General features: G+C 48.9%; 2 protein-coding genes across 4 annotated transcripts in view; one reads left to right on the forward strand and one right to left on the reverse strand.

Annotated features, from left to right (window-relative positions):
• Positions 1–10,365: 10,365 nt before the first annotated feature.
• Positions 10,366–14,492, forward strand: LOC113905230 (macrophage-expressed gene 1 protein). The gene has a single exon (XM_027562227.1). The coding sequence runs from the start codon at positions 10,479–10,481 to the stop codon at positions 12,630–12,632; it is 2,154 nt and encodes a 717-aa protein (XP_027418028.1). The 5' UTR covers positions 10,366–10,478; the 3' UTR covers positions 12,633–14,492.
• A 737-nt stretch (positions 14,493–15,229) lies between these two features.
• The window catches only part of DTX4 (deltex E3 ubiquitin ligase 4), a 44,100-nt gene continuing 39,384 nt past the window's right edge, over positions 15,230–19,945 (reverse strand). For all 3 annotated transcript variants that reach the window (XM_027562230.1, XM_027562229.1, XM_027562228.1), the window contains exon 9: positions 15,230–18,679. In XM_027562230.1, coding sequence (XP_027418031.1) covers positions 18,446–18,679 — 234 coding nt within the window. In that variant the 3' untranslated portion in view covers positions 15,230–18,445. The remainder of the gene's footprint in view (positions 18,680–19,945) is intronic.

Below are 19,945 nucleotides of genomic sequence, written 5' to 3' on the forward strand. Positions count from 1 at the left end.
CTTCCTAAGGCCCACTTGACTTCACATTCCAGGATGTCTGGCTCTAGGTGAGTGATCACAGCATCGTGATTATCTGTGTCGTGAAGATCTTTTTTGTACAGTTCTTTTGTGTATTCTTGCCACCTCTTCTTAATATCTTCTGCTTCTGTTAGGTCCATATCATTTCTGTCCTTTATCGAGCCCATCTTTGCATGAAATGTTCCCTTGGTATCTCTAATTTTCTTGAAGAGGTCTCTAGTCTTTCCCATTCTGTTGTTTTCCTCTATTTCTTTGCATTGATCACTGAGGAAGGCTTTCTTATTTCTTTGGAACTCTGCATTCAAGTGGGTATAACTTTCATTGTCTCATTTGCTTTTCACTTCACTTCTTTTCACAGCTATTTGTAAGCCCTCCACAGACAGTCATTTTGCTTTTTTGCATTTGTTTTTCTTGGCGATGATTTAAGGGCAAGATTGCTGATAAGGATCACGGTGTGTGCAGGGCCTGCACTCCTGTAATCTGGCCTCAGATGGTCTCCTGATGAGCTTCTGTGGTTCTCAGTTCAGTTCAGTTCAGTCACTCAGTCGTGTCTGACTCTGCGACTCCATGAATTGCAGCACGCCAGGCCTCCCTGTCCATCACCATCTCCCAGATTTCACTCAAACTCACGTCCATCAAGTCAGTGATGCCATCCAGCAATCTCATCCTCTGTCTTCCCCTTCTCCTTCTGCCCCCAACCTTCCCAGCATCAGTCTTTTCCAATGAGTCAACTCTTTGCATGAGGTGGCCAAAGTACTGGAGTTTCAGCTTCAGCATCATTCCTGCCAAAGAACACCCAGGGCTGATCTCCTTCAGAATGGACTGGTTGGGTCTCCTTGCAGTTCAAGGGACTCTCAAGAGTCTTCTCCAACACCACAGTTCAAAAGCATCAATTCTTCGGTGCTCAACTTTCTTCACAGTCCAACTCTCACATCTATACATGACCACTGGAAAAACCATAGCCTTGACTACATGGACCTTTGTTGGCAAAGTAATGTCTCTCCTTTTGAATATGCTATCTAGGTTGGTCATAACTTTTCTTCCAAGGAGTAAGTGTCTTTTAATTTCATGGCTGTAGTCACCATCTGCAGTGATTTTGGAGCCTCAAAAGATAAAGTCTGACACTGTTTCCCCATCTATTTCCTATGAAGTGATGGGACCAGATGCCATGATCTTCGTTTTCTGAATGTTGAGCTTTAAGCCAACTTTTTCATTCTCCTCTTTCACTTTCATCAAGAGGCTTTTGAGTTCCTCTTCACTTTCTGCCATAAGGGTGGTGTCATCTGCATATCTGAGGTGATTGATATTTCTCCCAGAAATCTTGATTCCAGCTTGTGCTACTGTGGTTCTAGAGGTTATCAAACTGTGACCTTCTCTCTGGAATGAAGAACCCTTCATCAAATAGTCAACATCTTCCGTGTGTTGGGGGCTTTAGTTCTGCAGAGGAGCTCACAGACACCGCTGCGTGCAGCCCTTGAGTCAGAGCCAGGGCCCTGCCCCAGGCTGCACTGCTGTTTCTTGGCTGCTCCTTCCCTGTCTCTCCATCCCCTCTCTTCCTTGATTAGCAACTGTTTGGACAGTTTGTTCCTTTGTAACTCAAGGTAGGTCTTGGAGGCCGAAGCCTGTTTCCTACAATCAAGAAACGGGGGGACACAGAAGAGCTGGGGTTCCCAGAAGCCACCCCCCAGGGTCTTACTTGGTTTCAGCGCCTCATGTAAGTGGGACTCGTATAGTGTTTGCCCTTTCGCATCTGTCTAGCCCCAGTCTTGACAGGCCTCAGGCAGAAAATTACTTCTGGAATGTGGATTGTCAGCTTCAAATATAAACTAGGTGTCCTTCCTAAATGGAACGTCTTGTCCTTTTGTTCCTATTACCTTAGGCCTTGAAGCCACCATTGACTATTTTTGAATCTTGCTAACAGAGTCCCAAAATTGCAGAGTTTTTACATTTATCCATTTCTTCAGTTAATCTTTCCAACAAATATCTGTTGACTACCTAGTGGGTGCCAGATGCTTTTCTAGGGAAGGCTGGTATTTATGGGGACAAGTTGCAAGAATAATGAAATATTTTCTCCTTGTAAGTTAAATGTGCTTTTCCAAGTTCACCAAACTGTGGTGCTTTTGAACTGTGGTGTTGGAGAAGACTCTTGAGAGTCCCTTGGACTGCAAGGGGATTCAACCAGTCCATCCTAAAGGAAATCAGTCTGGAATATTCATTGGAAATACTGATGTTGAAGCTGAAACTCCAATACTTTGGCCACCTGATGTGAAGAACTGACTCATTGGAAAAGACCCTGTTGCTGGGAAAGATTGAAGGCAGGAGAAGGGGACGACAGAGGATGAGATGGTTGGATGGCATCACTGACTCAATGGACATGAGTTTGAGTAAACTCCAGGAGTTGGTGATGGACAGGGAAGCCTGGTGTGCTGCAGTCTATGGGGTTGCAAAGAGTCAGACACGACTGAGTGACTGAACTGAGCTGAACTGAAGCTCACCAAGTACCTTCTCCATCCTGATGCTTGCCCTGGAAATCCCGGAAATTCCCCACAATCCAACAATGAAGGAAGCTACTAGGACCCTTGCATTGAGCATGGTCTTTATCCATTCTCATTTTGTCATTTAAACAAGATAGAAATAGTTACCCCCTCCAGGACCTCTAGGCTGGTAAGTATGTAAGTCAACCACCTTCCCTCGCTTGCATCTGAAATACAGCATTGCCGCAAAGATGGCCACAGCACAGAAGTATGACCTCAGCCACAGAGATCACAGAAACAATTTGGCCTCAGCTGAAGCAACAGCTTTTTAGGAATCAGAGCTGTGCAGAGATAGTATGTAGGGAGCCACCCTGCCTTGGAAGCATCCAAGCAAAGGATGGATGACCAGTTTGCAAGACAGTACTGGAGGAGGCTCAAGCCTTGGGCTGAGAGCGCTTGTCCCTTCCGATCATGAGATTCCATAATTCTTGGATTCTAAATTAGACGTCAGTAAGCTATGGAGCCCAGGAAAAACCCAGCCTCCGCCTGTTTCTGTAGAGATTTACTGGAGCACAGTCACGCTCTACATTTGTGCATCATCCGCACGTAGTTCGCACTCTGATGGCAAAGTTGAGTAGTTGTCACAGACACCGTTTGGCTGCAAAGCCTAAGCCATTCACTAGCTGGTGGCCATTTATAGGAAAAGCTTGTGAACCTCATTCTAAGAGACTCCTGGGATGAAGTCTTTGATAAAGCCTCCAACTATCTCCGATTTACCTCTGCCGTTAATCTGTGTGGCAAGGCTACTTGATTGTTTTCCTTAAAGATATGCATGTCTTTGTTCAGGATATTAACAAAAAAGATTCAGGTGCTCCCTCTGAGTCAGTATAACTTCCCTATCAATGCTATCAAATGGATGAGAAGAAAAAAAGGCTCCTGAGGTGCTCTAATACGGTGGCTTTTCTTCCACTCCCCTTCTGCGAGAATTGAGCTGCAGAGTCAGCCTGAAGACTGCAGCAACAAGCTCAGCAAAGCTGAAAGCTGATACACATGGAGCTTCTAGCTGGGATGTACAGAGCTTTACATGGAAAGTTTCAGTCAGTCCTCTTAACAACTTCATCTATTGCATAGACGGACGTCACAGCTGAGGACATGGAGGCTTAGGGAGACTCCAGAGCTTGCCCTGAGTCACCTATGGAGCCAGGATGCTGCTTATATTTCAATTCTGAAACCTCTATTTCACATATACATACATCATACAGCTGTTGAGATATTTTGAGTGACTGTACAAAGCACAACAAAATCTAGAGACTGAATAGACTCCCAGCCCAGCCCATGCGCTTAATCTTGTATTTAGATCACAGAAAAGTAGTCACGACAATGGGAATATTTCATCAGAGGACCCCAAGCTCCTGATTCCGTGTGATTCCATGATGCAGAACCACCTCCCCTAGCTCACTTGCTTTCATGGTTATTTCAAGCAGGAAGAAAAATGGTGGCGATTTTCACTTCATCTCTGCTCAACATCTGTCTGAAGATCCTGCAGCTAAAGAGGGAAAGACTGAATGTTAGATGGGGTTTGTATTATTCAAAAATAAAAAAAATATAGAAATATGAATTCCTGCCAGCAGTTAACCCAGAGAGGCCAGATGCCACCCAGTCACTTCTTTCACTCAAATCTTCCTCCAAGAGGCAGTTACATGACAGGCAAGACTCTGGGACTAAGAAACAAGAGCATGAGAGGAATCCCAGGTGTTTCTGATTTGTGATGGACAAGGCTCTCTGTTTGTCTTCAGCTGAACGAGAATGCAAGAGGCACTCTTCATATTACACTGGTGTCATTAGGAAACTTGAGGACTGATCAGAGGGGGAGTAAGGTTGGTCTTAACTGCTCAATCCAGTGGAGCTTAGCTTCAGTTCAGTTCAGTTCAGTTCAGTCGCTCAGTTGTGTCTGACTCTTTGCAACCCCATGGCTGCAGCAGGCCAGGCCTCCCTGTCCATCACCAATGCCCAGAGTTCACTCAAACTCATGTCCGTTGAGTCGGTGATGCCATCCAGCCATCTCATCCTCTGTCGTCCCCTTCTCCTCCGGCCCCCAATCCCTCCCAGCATCAGAGTCTTTTCCAATGAGTCAGTTCTTCACATGAGGTGGCCAAGGTATTGGAGTTTCAGCTTCAGCATCAGTCCTTCCAATGAACACCCAGGACTGATTTCCTTTGGGATGGACTGGTTGGATCCTTAGCTTGGATCTTAGCTTGGAGGGTAGAAAAAAGGAAGCAGTGATTCCAAGGGCTCACCTGGTCAGCTAGACTCTTAAAAGAGCATTAAGTTTGACGAAAAAGAATCAAGAAACCACTGTGGTCAGGTCACAAACAGTCCTGATGGGAAGAACGGTCTCTGAGGAGAAGGAGCTGACAAAGCAAGGACCAAAACACCAGGTTAGCCGTCAACTGCTCAGAAAAGAAAACACTGTCACGTTGTGACTAATTCCTCCTGGATTTTCCAGAAACAGGTTTATTCCAGAGTCTTTAGAAGTCACAGCTCTTTGATCCATTTAGACTATTTGACTGTCAGATTTCAGACTCCTGATAATCCATAGATTTCTGCTAAAACTAAGAAAGGGGGTCGTCACTCCAAACGCAGCCAAATGTTCGTCTCTATTTCAGACTGCAGGTGAAATGCAGAAATAGGGGACACCTGGATCCGCTCCAAGCCCACACAGAACTGAACCTCAGACAGTGAGTCATGGTGTGGCTCTGTGTGAGCTGGTGTCAGAAAGCACGTGCTTACACTGAGAAAGAAAGCGGACCTGGGACTTCCCTCTTGCCTCTTTTTGTAGGAAGTGAAACCACTCTGCTGCAAAGCAGGTGCCCAACTTTTGTAGAAAAGTTGCCTTTTTCTTTTTAGAAACTAAAGTTTGGCTTTTAGGCACAAGCCCTTGAGAGCAGCCTTCTGGAGAGTTTATGGGGGTGCCTGGGCCTTTCAGTACAAGCAAAGTGAAAGAAATCACTGGTGAGCAGAGGAAAGCAAGAAAGAAATGGGTGAAATGTTCTGGTCAGACTCTTGGAGGTCACCTCCTCCTGCCTGACCATTATGAGCAGCAATTCCTGCTGGTGGCATGCAAATTTCAGTTGAGCCGAAATTCCCAAATTTGTACTTCTTCTTTCATTGTTTCTCCGTGAATTGAAAAGAGAACTTCCTTGAGCGTAGCAAACACAGTCATAGGCTTTGGATCATCTCAGGTGTATGGAAATTCCGGAACTACTTGGTTTCTTTTGGTTTTTAAATATATATTTGTTGCTTATTTTTCTGAATACGAAAGTAATGATTACTCATCCTTGTGTTTGGGACTTGGTAGATTCTCAATAAAGTTTTGTTAAATGAGTAAAAACATGCTCATTGTTGAAAACTCAAAATATGTAGAAGAGTGGAAAGAAGTAAATAATTCATAAAACCTACCTACTAGATATAACTACTGTCAATGGGTCAGTTGGTGTATATTCCTCATTATATTTGTACATAGTTGAGATCATATTGAATGCTTGTCATGGCTTTTCCTCTTAACATTATGGCATAAGAATTTCTTATGTTATTAAAACTGTTTGAAAATATAATTATGATGGCTGCAAAATATTTTGTCATATGAATGCGATGTAATTTCACTCTTTTGGGCTCTTTTAGCTATTTCATTTTTTCTTCTTGCTGTAATAAAAATGAAGAAGAAGGTGGTCCAAAAGTAAATGACAATGACTAGGTGTTTAGAGATATAGGAACACCTAAATGTAGAGTTATCTATATTCACCTTACTTGTATTCTCATTGAAGAAGAGTGAGATTCCATTAGGATCTATTACAGCCAAAAGAAAAAATAAGAAATTGTCAGCATGTCTTCAAAACAGGATAAGTGAGTTTTCTGATTCTGATGAACTAGCCCTGAGATAGTTTTAAGAAAAGTATATGAATATTTCTGCAAACTTATTGGAAGTACTCAAGGGCATTCAGTTCTAACTTTTCTAATTCTAAATCTGTGATCACTCTACTGAGCTATTAATTTATAACCTGGTCAGAGGCTTGCTTCTCTAGCCAAGTAGAAACCAGGTGTGTGTTTGCTCAGTCACTCTTTGTGACCCCATGGACTGTAGCCCACTAACCTTCCCTGTCCATGGAATTTTCCAGGCAAGAATACTGGAGTGGGTTGCCATTTCCTCCTCCAGGGGATCTTCGTGACCCAGGGATTGAACCCACATCTCCTGTGTCTCCTGCACTGGCAGGCAGATTCTTTACCACTGAGCCACCTGGGAAGCCCAGAAACTGACTCATAAACTAAACCCTTAAAAGATGCTTACTCCTTGGAAGGAAAGTTATGACCAACCTAGACAGCATATTAAAAAGTAGAGACATTACTTTGCCAACAAAGGTCCATCTAGTCAAGGCTATGGCTTTTCCAGTGGTCATGTATGGATGTGAGAGTTGGACTGTGAAGAAAGCTGAGCACCAAAGAATTGATGCTTTTGAACTGTGGTGTTGGAGAAGACTCTTGAGAGTCCCTTGGACCGCAAGGAGATCCAACCAGTCCATCCTAAAGGTGATCAGTCCTGGGTGTTCATTGGAGGGACTGATGTTGAAGCTGAAACTCCAATACTTTGGCCACCTCATGCGAAGAGTTGACTCAGTGGAAAAGACCCTGATGCTGGGAAAGATTGAAGGCTGGAGGAGAAGGGGATGACAGAGAATGAGATGGTTGCATGGCATCACTGACTCAATGGACATGGGTTTGGGTGGACTCCGGGATTTGGTGATGGAAAGGGAGGCCTGATGTGCTGCGATTCATGGGGTCACAAAGAGTCAGACACAACTGAACTGAACTGAACTGAACTTGAGTGTAAGTGAATTCCCCAGAGCATGATAACTGAGGCATCAATAGAGCCAGAATGTGATATTTCTGGGTTTACAGAACACCACCAAGGTTTTTTAAATTTTATTTTATTAAAGTGTAGTTGATTTACAATGGTGTGTTAATCTCTACTATACAGCAAAATGACTCAGACACATATATATGTATTCTTTTTCACATCTTTTCCGTTATGATTTACCACAGTATACTGCTCTAGTTCCCTGTGCTGTACAGTAGGGCTTTGCTGTTTATCCTTCCTATACGTAATAGTGCACATCTGCTAACTCCAGACTCCCAATCCATCACTCCCTCACCCCCCTTCCCCCTTGCCAACCACAAGTCTGTTAAGTTTATTTGTATTTTCTTTAGATTATACAAATAAGTGAAATCATATGATCTTTGTCTCTCTCTGTCTGACTTACTTCACTTCCTATAATCTCTAGATCCATCAGTGTTGTTGCAAAATGGCATTATTTCATTTTTTTATGACTAGGAAATATGGAGGAGGAAATGGCAACCCACTCCAGTGTTCGTGCCTGGAGAATTTCATGGACGGAGGAGCCCGGTGCTACAGTCCATGGGGTCGCAAAGAGTCAGACACAACTTAGCAACTAAAACACGGTATTCCATTACATGTAAATCTATATGGGCTTCCCAGGAGGCTCAGTGGTAAAGAATCCACCTGCCAATGCAGGAGATGTGAGTTCGATCCCTGGACTGGGAAGATCTGCTGGAGGAGGAAATGGCCACCCGGTCGGTCCACTATTCTTGTCTGAAAAGTCCCACGGATAGGGGAGCCTGACAGGCCACAGGCCACACAGTTGCAAAGAGTCGGACGTGACTGAGTGACTGAGAACATGCACAAAATCCGTATACTTTATCCTTTCATCTGTCAGTGGGCGCTTATTGCTTCCATGTCTTGGATATTGTAAATAGTGCTGCTATGAATATTGGGGTGCATGTATTATTTGAATTAGAATTTTCTCCAGATATATGCCGAGGAGTAGGATTGCAGTATCACATGACCACACAAATCAGGCTTTTTTTTTAAAATTGTGGCAAAGTGTTAGTTGCTCGGTCATGTCTGACCCTTGGCCCCCACGTGGACTGTGTCCTCTGTCCATGGAATTCTCTAGGCAAGAGCACTGGAGTGGGTTAGCTGCTCCCTTCTCCAAGGGACCTTCCCAGCGCAAGGACTGAAGCCAGGTCCCCTGCAACAGAGGCAGATCCTTTGCCATCTGAGCCACCATGGAGAAAGTCACAGACTGGAAGCACACTACTTTACCGTAGCTCCCCGTGCAGTCCAGGGGCACTGAGTGCGTTCGCGTTGCTGTGCAGTCTCACCATCATCCGTTTCTGGGATGTTTCACCCTCCTAAACTGAAGCTCTGTCCCCAGTAAACACTGACTCCCACCCCGCTGGCATCTACCAGTGTACTTTCTGACTGTGGATTTGACTATTCTAGGTACTTCGCATCAGTGAAATCAAGCAGTATTTGTCTTCATCTAATGTATATTGGAGCACATTTCTAAGGTTAGCTTGATATGTGTCCTACAAACAGACTGTATGTATCTTCTCTTTTCCCCTGGACTCTTCAGCTGGTTCTCATTAGCGATCTACTTAACTCACACACATGTGAGCCCCGTTCACCCCACCCCATTTTCCGTCTTTGGTGCCCATGCGTTTGTTCGCTATGTCTGTTCTCTAAGCAAACAGGTCCATCTGTATCATTTTTTCTAGATTGTGTCAAGGTTTTAATAGCAACTAGTGATGCTCCGCCTGTAAAGCTAGGCAACCGGCCTCATTATTTCTGAAAACACCTGTCAGCTGCCTCAGTGACAATCCTGTGGTGATTCAATTCCTTGAAATTGTCTTTCCAGAATGCAGACAGGCAGCCTGTGAATTGAAACATGGCTTTTGCAGTCTCAGTCCTGCGTCTGGTTCATGGTGTAAGGGTGCAGCTGGGAGCCATCAGGGTGACATAAGGGTGCAATTGGGAATTTCCATTAACTCCTCTGGATTCCCTGGCTTCCACTCAATGTGCTAGTTGTCCCAAAGAACCAACAGAACTGGGCTCCAATCAAGCCTGATTTTAGGTCTATGGGCCTGAAAAGACTACTTTAAATAATGAGGCTTAATAGACTTAGCACTAGTTGCTGCTGCTGATGCTAAGTCGCTTCAGTCGTGTCTGAGTCTGTGCGACCCCATAGATGGCAGCCCACCAGGCTCCCCCGTCCCTGGGATTCTCCAGGCAAGAACACTGGAGTGGGTTGCTGTTTCCTTCTCCAATGCAGGAAAGTGAAAAGTGAAAGTGAAGTCGCTCAGTCGTGTCCGACTCTTAGCGATCCCATGGACTGCAGGCCACCAGGCTCCTCCGTCCATGGGATTTTCCAGGCAGGAGTACTGGAGTGGGGTGCCACTGCCTTCTCTGTTAGCATTAGTACACAAATGCAAATTCATGAAGTTATCTTCTCCTTACGACACAACAAATGAATTGCTGCTTTAAAAACCTGAATGGTGAAGACCGCATTCATTTTTACACATCTGTCTAAGTTACATGCACTTAACCATGGAATGAAAAAATTAAAGTTATAAGAGCAGGTACCGAGTTATTGCCAACTATACACAGAGGAAAAGGAGAGTGATATTGAAGTCCCAACAGAGAGTCATTAGGGGAAAGCAGAACCATCAAGAGAGTGAATAAAAAATGAAACCAAAGCTTTCTTTCAAAGCTGGAACGCTCTCATGGGGGTAGCGGTAAGGTGTGTGGTTGTGTTTTTTCTGAGTGCCCACTGCTGTGCAGAGTAACCAGCTGGGCGCTGGGGGGTCGGGGGCAGCTGACTGTTAAGGATACAGGGCTGGGTTTCCTATCTAGTGCCACACAATGTTTTCAGTCCTGATGGACCTTAGAGTTCGAATCGACTCTCATTTCCCCATTTCGAGATTAGACTAGCCCAAAGAGGAACTGGTGGCTTTAGGAGAACTGCTAAACTTTTTGTTTCAGCAACGGCTTTCTTTCCCATCAGTTCAGTCTGCCCCAAGCCCTCTGGCCACAGCTTAGGACCGGTGGGTCAGGCCGGGGCTGTCTGAGCCATGAACAGCTTCAGGGGTGCCTTTCTAATCTGGGCAGTGGCAACATGGGCTGAAACGGACACATCTTGGGGAGCGACCGATGAGCCTGGGTTTCAAAATTGCAAGAATGCCTTAAAATTGCCCGTTCTGCCCGTCTTACCTGGAGGCGGCTGGGATAACCTGCGGAACGTGGACACGGGACGGGTGATGGAGTTGGCTTACAGCCACTGCAGGACCACGGAAGACGGGCAGTACATCGTCCCGGATGAGATCTTCACCATTCCCCAGAAGCAGAGCAACCTGGAGATGAACTCCAAAATCCTGGAGTCCTGGGTAAACTACCAGAGCAGCACCTCCAACTCCATCAACATGGAGCTCTCTCTTTTTTCCAAAGTCAACGGCAAGTTCTCCCTTGAGTTCCAGAGGATAAAGACGCTTCAGGTGAAGGATCAAGCTGTAACTACCCAGGTTCAGGTAAGAAACCTGGTCTACACGGTCAAAATCAACCCAGATGCAGAGCTAAGCTTGGGGTTTAAGAAGGCGCTCATGGACATCTCAGAGCAACTGGAGAACAACCAGACCCGGATGGCCACCTACTTGGCAGAACTCCTGGTCCTCAACTACGGTACCCATGTCATCACCAGCGTGGACGCAGGGGCCGCACTCATTCAGGAGGACCACATCAGGTCGTCCTTCCTGCAGGACAGCCAGAGCAGCCGCAGTGCCGTGACCGCGTCCGCTGGAATCACCTTCCTGAACATCGTGAACTTCAAATTTGAGGAGAACTACACCTCGCAGAATGCCTTCACCAAGAGCTACCTCTCAAACCGAACTAACTCCAGAGTTCAGAGCTTTGGAGGACTTCCATTTTACCCAGGCATCACCCTCCAGGCCTGGCAGCAGGGCGTCAGCAACCACCTGGTGGCCATGGACCGAGCTGGCCTGCCTCTGTATTTCTTCATCAACCCCGAACGACTGCCTGACCTGCCGGGACCCTTGGTGAGAAAGCTGTCGAAGACGGTGGAAGCTGCCGTGCGCAGGTATTATGCGGTCAACACCTACCCCGGCTGCACAGATCTCAGCTCCCCCAACTTCAACTTCCAAGCCAACACTGACGATGGCTCTTGCGAAGGGAAGATGACCAATTTCTCCTTCGGGGGAGTTTACCAGGAATGCACCCAGTTCTCAGGGAATGAGGTTGTCCAACTCTGCCAGAACCTGGAGCAGAAGAATCCTCTGACTGGCAGCGTGTCCTGCCCCTCTGGCTACTCCCCAGTCCAGCTGCTCACTCAGACCCACGAGGAGGGTTACAACCACCTGGAATGTTCCCGCAAGTGTACCCTCTACATCTTCTGCAAGACAGTGTGTGAAGACGTGTTTCGAGTAGCTAGGGCTGAATTCAGGGCTTTTTGGTGTGCAGCCAGTGGCCAAGTATCTGAAAACTCTGGGCTCCTTTTTGGTGGGCTCTTCAGTGGGAAGAGCATAAATCCTCTGACCAATGCCCAGTCGTGCCCAGCCGGCTATTTTCAACTGAAACTTTTTGAAAACCTTAAGGTATGTGCCTCTCTGGACTATGAGTTGGGATATAGATTTTCCATTCCCTTTGGTGGGTTCTTTAGCTGTGCGGCGGGGAACCCCTTGGTGGATTCTGCCACATCCAAAGATCTGGGGGCACCTTCTCTAAGAAAGTGTCCGGGGGGCTTTAGCCAACACCTAGCCCTCATCAGTGATGGGTGCCAAGTGTCTTACTGTGTCAAAGCCGGGCTTTTTACTGGAGGGTCTCTGCCTCCTGTCAGGCTCCCTCCTTACACCCGACCACCCCTCATGAGTCAAGTGGCCACCAACACTGTCCTGGTGACTAACCACGAGACGGCCAGCTCCTGGATTAAAGATCCCCAGACCCACCAGTGGAGGCTGGGGGAGCCCCTAGAGCTTCGCAGGGCCATGAGAGTCGTCCATGGAGACGGCGAGGGTCTGTCTGGAGGAGCAGCCGCGGGGCTCACCCTGGGGGTGACCATCGCCCTGGCAGGGGTCGTTGCCCTGGCCATCTATGGTGCCCGGAAGTCCAGGAAAAAGGGATACCAGGCCCTCCAGGATGAGAAGCAGAGTTTGGCTGCAGGCGCTGCTGTGAATGGAGATGCCCTTGACCAAGAGCAGGCACAGAACCCTGCCTAGGCTCTCCCAGGACACAGTTTCTCTCCTCCCCAGTCAGGCCTTCAAGCATGGCTTTCATTTCTTTTTCTCTCCACTTCTGCCCTCCTAAGTATTGCTGTGTCAAGTGCAACAGAAGTCCTTGTGGAACTGTGACTTTCTAGGTCTCTGGGCCAGGAAATAAATATGGACAAAGTTGGGAGAGGGACTGGAGGGCAATTGTGACTGTTTAAGCAAAAGTCATCCTGGAGCCTAAAACTTGAGGCGGTCGTCTCTTCTCGGTGTGTGCCATTATCTTCACCTGAAAGTTTGTGTGCAAGAAGGACAAGGGAGAATGTTCATATTTGGATTTGAGGATGCATTTAATCTGAGGTCAGCCATGGTTTCCAATTCATGAGCTCTAAGGATGTCTTTGAACATTACCGCCCCCCCCCCATTTTGTGTTTTTTGAAAGCTGTCTGGATTTCACACTCCCAGAAGAGCCCCAGAAGACACAGCAGGTCCTGCTTGGCTATCACATTTCTTTTTGAGGTACTGATGACTGCGTCGTCTCCTCTGGACCAGGAGATGGTGCCTAGACCAAGCCTACTCTTTTCAAGCTCCCCACAATTAAGAGTTACTGAGACCAGGCCACTCTTGGACTTCAGACTAGTGTCGTGAGGTCCTCAGAGAATATTTTAACATTTAAACTTCTCTTAGGAGGTCAAGGGGGAAGGGGTGGTTTGGAGACCAGCAGTGAGTGAAGAAAGGGTGAAAGCTAGAAAAGATTCTGGTACTATGGGGAAGTGGAATTCTTACCCAGAACCAGCTGCCTGGTTTCGTCCTCTCAGCTTATCCTAAGTGGGGCAAAGAATTTGGCTAGATCAAGCGTGACCCTCTTGTGTTCTGTTACCCAGGTACGGTCCCTCCCTCTTCCATAGATGACCATCCCCCCTTTCTACTCTCCCATCACGTGCACACACCCACCTCAACACACACGTACACACACCCCACATTCCGAAATTTTTCTGGGGGTGGAAGACAAGAAAGATGCAAGAAATCAAAGTATATCCACATCTAATTATCACTGCATCCCCCAAATCTGGACAAGATAGAAAAAACCCAATCATGTACCCTGTCCTTTTCTTTTCTCCAGCAGAAAGGAGGTTGATGTGATCAAATCAATGTTCTTAAATGAAAAGAAAAAAGACACCCAACATCTTTTGTGGCACGTTTATTTCAGTCCCACATTGACTCCCCTGGGACACCTCATAGGATGCATGATTGTCACCTGGCATTTGATGCTTTGCCTAATTTTAATAATGGTTTCACTTAATTGTAATTATTAGGGTGACTCTGTTAATAGTCTGCACTGTATTTTTAAAGCTATGTATTTCTTCACCAAATCGAATGTCGTGGGTGAGTTATCCTGGATGAAGGATAATTTGTCCTGTCCTCATTTAACACCTGCAGTCACAAGTTTGGCTTCTACCAGGTCCTTCTTCTGGGAGCTTGAACTGTCCCAGATTGTGGGAAGACAAGACTGAGGTCCTACAGTCACTCCCACTACAATACAGAGGAGTGACTCACAAAACTGGAGCTGTGCTCTCAGCCAGACAGAGATTTCTACAACCTCTGTACTAAACCCCTGCTTCTTAAGCATTAAAATGCCTTCCCTCACCTCTGGGGGTTTTGTGGGTATGTTTCAGCCAAGCTAACCACTTTCCTGCTGATACTGACTTCCCTATGAGTTCTTGAAGATTATTGAATCGGATAAACAAAGTATACCTTTAAACTCTGAGACTTTTAATGTACTAACAGCCCACTGAAATGAAAAGTTCTTCACCAACTTAGGCTTCTAACAATGTTGCACGTAAATATGTATTAAAATGTGTACTTGAGGAATGTGTTCTCTATTCATCCACAGGAAATCAGAATGAGACAGCCTGAGGTTTACATTCATCAAGTCACTTTACAAAATCCAAACCCTGATGGGGGTTACATAGGTTCTACTCTCTGAGTCCTGCTTTCTTGACTGGCTAGCTCAGGTTGGAATCTGGAAACACTGATCCAGACTTCCAAGAAAACCACACTCCGTGGACCGTCAGAAACAAGGACACATTTGGGTGACAAAAGCCCCTTTGCAATTGCATTTTATCTTTGTGTTCTCATTCGAATCGGGATTTGAAAAACTGGAGGAGGAAATGGCAACCCACTCCAGTATTCTTGCCTGTGAAATCTCATGGACAGAGGCGCCTGGTGGGCGACAGTCCCTGGGGTCGAAGAGTTGGACCCCGCTTAGCAATTGAGTACATCTGAAAAACACAGCCTGTGAGCTATTGAAATGTACCGGACATTGTGGCCAAGTGAAGGGAACTTTGAGAAGCAAACGCTCGTGGTTTTTAAGATGGTCTTTCCCCTACTGCTTCACTTGTTTCCCCTGCCAGGTCGTCTGTTTCTTCGGAGGAACAAGAAGTCAAAGTAGGTTACTTGGTCAAATGTGTGGGTAAAGATGTAAAAAAGAGTAGAAAAAGGGACTCTCCCGTTCAGTGGAAGGACTTGCGGTTGCTCGCGGACTTGGCGAGGTTCCCCAAATCCTCACCGGTAGGCGCACGGATGGACGGAAAGCAGGCTGAGGACACTTTGCGGTTGTTGTTTGCCGTTTATTGTTCCGCACGTAAACCTCATGAGCACCAGGTGGCGATGTCCACTCACAGAGCAACACCAAGGACTTCAAAACACACCAGTTACAGTGATTTACAACAGGACAGTCACCCGCTCTCCCCCAGAACCACCAACCCCCCGCCCCCCGCCCCACCATCAATGCCAGGGACCACAGACCAGGAAAAGAGGACAGGGCCCTTCCTTGTACCACACAGGACCTTCCCCCCAACCATCTCATGCCCACAACACCAGGACGAGCACTTTGGACCAGGCGTGAAACCACAAAGAAGTCCAGGCTTCCCCAAAGGGGTATGGAAACACAAAGGCAACTACACACACACACACACACACACACACACACACACACACACACACACACACACACACACACACGATCCACCTTTCAAGGGATGAGCACTAACAGGGTTTGTCTCCAGTCCCACGTGTCCTCCCCGGAGACTCAGGAGGGGAGACACGAGGCTGCTGGTGCTAAGACGATGAGAGGACAGGCGTGGGATTCCCTGCACGGGGCAGGGAACACAGCAGGGCTTCCGGCGGGAGGACTTCCTGCGTCCGAGTGATGGATACACAGGACCTCTGCCGGCGGGGGTTCTCGCCCAACCCAGGGCTGTACCTTTTCAGGTTGGCATGAGAGAGAGGGCAGAGGCATGCCCTTCCCATCCCCTTTGCCTGGCACAGTGTTAGAAAAGGACATGAACGGTTCCTTCTGCCCAGAAAGTCCCACTAGAAGAGCAGCAGATGAGGTAGCCCCTACAAGCATCTCGGGAAGAGACACAGGCCATCAGTACTATCAGCATCCCGAGGGGGAGGCTGGAAGGTGTGAAGACGACTCTCAAAGGGGCACCGCCTGCCTGCCTTTCCCCTGCAGCCTCTTCTCTCTGCCCTGGGCCCGTCTCCTTCTCCACCCGCACCTTCTTCTGGCCGACCCAGGGAAATCAGTCTCTCCACCCGGCCCTCTGCCAGTTACCAGCCTCCCTTCTTTCCCCACATCTAGCCACACCGCTCTGTCTACCCGCCGACTCTGGGTCTGTTTCCGCGTTCCTGTGGGTGAGGAGCCCAGAGGATCCCGGACAAGGATGCCGAAGGAGGGTGGGGGCGTAGTCGGGCTTACGATGAGGCCCTCCTCTGGCACAGGGTGGTCCGGCAACGGGCATGGGCTGACATGAAATGCTAAGGGAGGGCTCTCCCGTTGAGTTTGGATGTTTCCTTCCCGGCTGCGGCAGGAAACTGCCCCGTTGTATGGTGGGCTGGGGGCCAGTCTCCTGGCCTGCTGGTGAGATAAATGACCGATGGGTGAGGCTGGAAGGCCTCCTGCCAGAGCGCCCTTCGCTGGAGCTAACTAATATCCCCAGGGCAGCTTGGCAACTAACACTTTCACGTCTTCTGCCACGAGGAAGAGGAGGACGAGCTCAGCACCAGTGCGCCCGAGCGAACCCACTGGCCGCCCCCGTCAGAATGCCTGCAGGCCTGAGAGCAGGGCACTCAGAGCCGACCCTTGGAAAAGTTTGGCTGTGGCTTCTAACTTCAGTACCGCGTCTGAAGGCTTTTCCATTTCCATTTTTCCAGCAATGAAAACCTTCTCTCTATATATATATAGATATATATATAGAGAGAGATATATATATATGTCAGAGCCCCAGACACGAGGTATATAAATTCGAATCAGGATCCAGAGCGACTTCCCCCAAACACGGAGTTCAGAGAATCCACTTTCAAAGGGGGCAGAATTGGGGTTGCCTTCTTCATCCCGTCTCTCCTCCCTGACCCCCAACTTCATGGGAGCCGAGGGGAATGTGGGGGAGGGGACAGCAGGGTGTTGGGTCACAACCCTGACACAGGTTGGACTGGACCCCAAGGTGGTCCCACCCCTGCTGGGAAAGGGCTGGAGGCTCCCTCATGCACTGGGCCAGCCTGTCATTGCAGAGGGAGATGAGGGTCCCCGCACCCCCTCCAGGCTCATTGGACAACGTGCATGGAGACCTGCTGAGGTCCTCGTGGACCAGCTCAGATCCCACCTTGAGAGAGATATACAAAGGGGCCCATCCACCCCGCACCCTACACCTCCCCCCGCCCCAAGCGCAGCTCTGTCTCCGTCTGGGTTCATGTTGACTATGGGACAGATGTCAGACAGTGAGGCACATTGACGAACCGCTGCCTGGCTGTTTCAGTCCCATCAGACTGGGGTCCGACAGCTTGCAGAACCAGAGTGTGAGATCACGATGGGACCCTCCACCAACCTGGCCCAGCGGCAGAGCCTGGCCCAGCGCTGTGCACACGCGCATGCACACACACACACACACATCCACAGATGGCACGGAGCCCAGCCTGGGCTCCACTCACAGTGACTGGATGAATCACAAGGAATCTTTGAGCTGGTCTGGGATGAGTTGGAAGAGTTGGGCTCCTCTCCCTGAGGACTAATTCAGATGCTAAGTGGGACGCAGGCTCTGGTCTGATCAGAGAGGGGCGGGAGACATAGCGCCCCAGAGAGGAATCCCAGAGTCCCTCCGTCTGCATAAGAGAATCGGATGCCTCTTTGGACAGGGGAGAGGGGTGAGCGGGAGGCGGGAGCAGCCAGGACCACGATGGGAGCTGAGATGCTCCTGGAAGCCCTCACTGCTCAGACCCTCTTGGTGAGAAGCACTTCCTCGATGTACATCGAGGCATCGGTTGCCGATGTCGCAGTGGTTTAGCGGTTCACCCCTCTGCCCCTCAGTCTTGCACAGTGAGAGCTCCTCACCTCCAGGGGGTGAGAGAAAAGTAGAAACTCCGCTCTCCAAGCAGAGTGGAAGCAGCGAGAAGCCAGCCAAGGCGGGCGCCTCTGGCTTCACAAGGCCAGGGTAAGAGGTGCCCGTACCCTAAGTGTGCTGACCGTGCCCCCTGCTGGGGGGTAGGGGACGGTGAGGGGAGGAGTCCCTGCCTACCCAGCACCGAAACTCCACAGGAACAGATGGAGGGCGGCCCTCACCCTGTCCCACAGCCCCTGTGTGTTGGATGAGGTTTGTGAATGACACCCCCTTATTCACTCTGGCTCCCTGCTGTGGCCGGAAGGATGGGAGATGGAGACTGCACAAGGGGCTCAGGAGGGCACGGCACCAACTTCCACCCTGACTCTCCCTACTTCCTGCCCTGTGGCTCCCACACCCCTGCCCCCCCGAGGCCCCACCCCCCGCTCAGTCCTTCTCCTGGGCAGCGCTGTCCTCGGAAATGCCCTGGGCGGCCAGCTCGGCCAGCACGTTGTCCAGGTAGTTGGCGTCTGGGTAACCGTGGCCGGTGAGGTTAGAGCCGAACTCTGTCTTGTGATGGACTTCATTCCAGATGACGGTGTCTGACTCACCCGTGGTGCTGGATGTCCCGATGGCAAAGATGAGGCGGCGGTCCCAGGCCACGAGAAGCAGCTTCAGGACCTGAGAGAAAACGGGGGAGATCAGCGCCAGACAGGCTGTGCTGGTCAAAGATCATCCGCAGGGAGGACGCTTTCCCCGCCCAGGGGTCCCAGCCCTGCCCACATGACAGTGCTCCAAGAAGCACAGGGAATGGACAGGAGTTGGAAGTGGACTCAAGGACCTGGTTCAGTCTTGACTCTGTCACGGACCAACAGGCTGGCCTTGGACAAGTTACATGACCTCTCTGAGCTTTCAGTGGTACTGCTTACCTCCAAAGGTTGTGAGCGTCTTAGGGGGCCCTACATGCAGAGTGCTTTCACAGCAGTGCCTGGCATAACACTCAACTAATGTTAGGGCCCAGCATCACGCACGCTAAGTCACTTCAGTCATGTCCAGCTCTCTGTGATCCCATGGACCGTAGGCCACAAGACTCCTCTGTCCATGGGATTCTCCAGGCAAGAATACTGGAGTGGGTTGCCATTTCCTGCTCTGGGGGATCTTCCCTATCCAGGGATGGAACTCACATCTCTTACATCTCCTGCACTAGCAGGTCGGTTCTTTACCGCAAGCACCACCTGGGAAACTGGCATCATAGCAGCATTTTAAAAGCTGGGATCTAGGAATTCGAGGCTCTTAGGAGCAGTCTGAGATCTTCTGAGCCGTGCCCACCGCCACCAGCACAAGAGTGTGGCATTAACTGACTCACAGCTAATGCTGTGCAGTGCTTCTCCAGGGACATGGTAGAAGTGTTCGACCTCTTCCAGGCCATTTCATAGTTATTTTTTCATCCGATCCTCACAACCAGCCTTGGTGCTAGATTTCCCATCTGAGCCTCACCTTGGCTGTGAGGCTCAGATGGGAAATCTAGCACCAGGTCTGGCAGGTGCTGTCATTACCTCTGAGTCACGGGTGAGGCTCAGAGAGGTGTGAGGACGTGCAGCATGTTTCAATTCAGCTACACTGAAAAACAATCTTGGTTGAGGGAGACAAACGCCTGACGCCCTGCCCAGTGTGAAGAAGGCACCTGATAAAAATGCACTGGGTTCAAAACCGAAAGCCTGTAAACATGGTATGAACTGGAGGTGAGGAATCTTAGTGATCAGATCAGCAGGGGCTTCCCAGTGGCTCCATGGGAAAGAATCTGCCTGCCGGTGCAGGTGATGTGGGTTTGATTCCGGAGCTGGGAAGACCTCACATGCCTCGGAGCTCATGAGCCATGACCATTAGGAGCCGAAACTACTGAGACCTTGTGTCCGGACGACTGAAGCTCCTGCACCCCAGAGCCCA

The sequence above is a fragment of the Bos indicus x Bos taurus genome, chromosome 15 (genome assembly GCF_003369695.1).
Source record: "Bos indicus x Bos taurus breed Angus x Brahman F1 hybrid chromosome 15, Bos_hybrid_MaternalHap_v2.0, whole genome shotgun sequence".
Classification (NCBI taxonomy): Eukaryota; Metazoa; Chordata; class Mammalia; order Artiodactyla; family Bovidae; genus Bos; species Bos indicus x Bos taurus.

Coding starts and splice junctions, on each gene's coding strand:
- LOC113905230 (XM_027562227.1), top strand. CDS start 10,479: ATGAACAGCTTCAGGGGTGCCTTTCTAATCTGGGCAGTGGCAACATGG.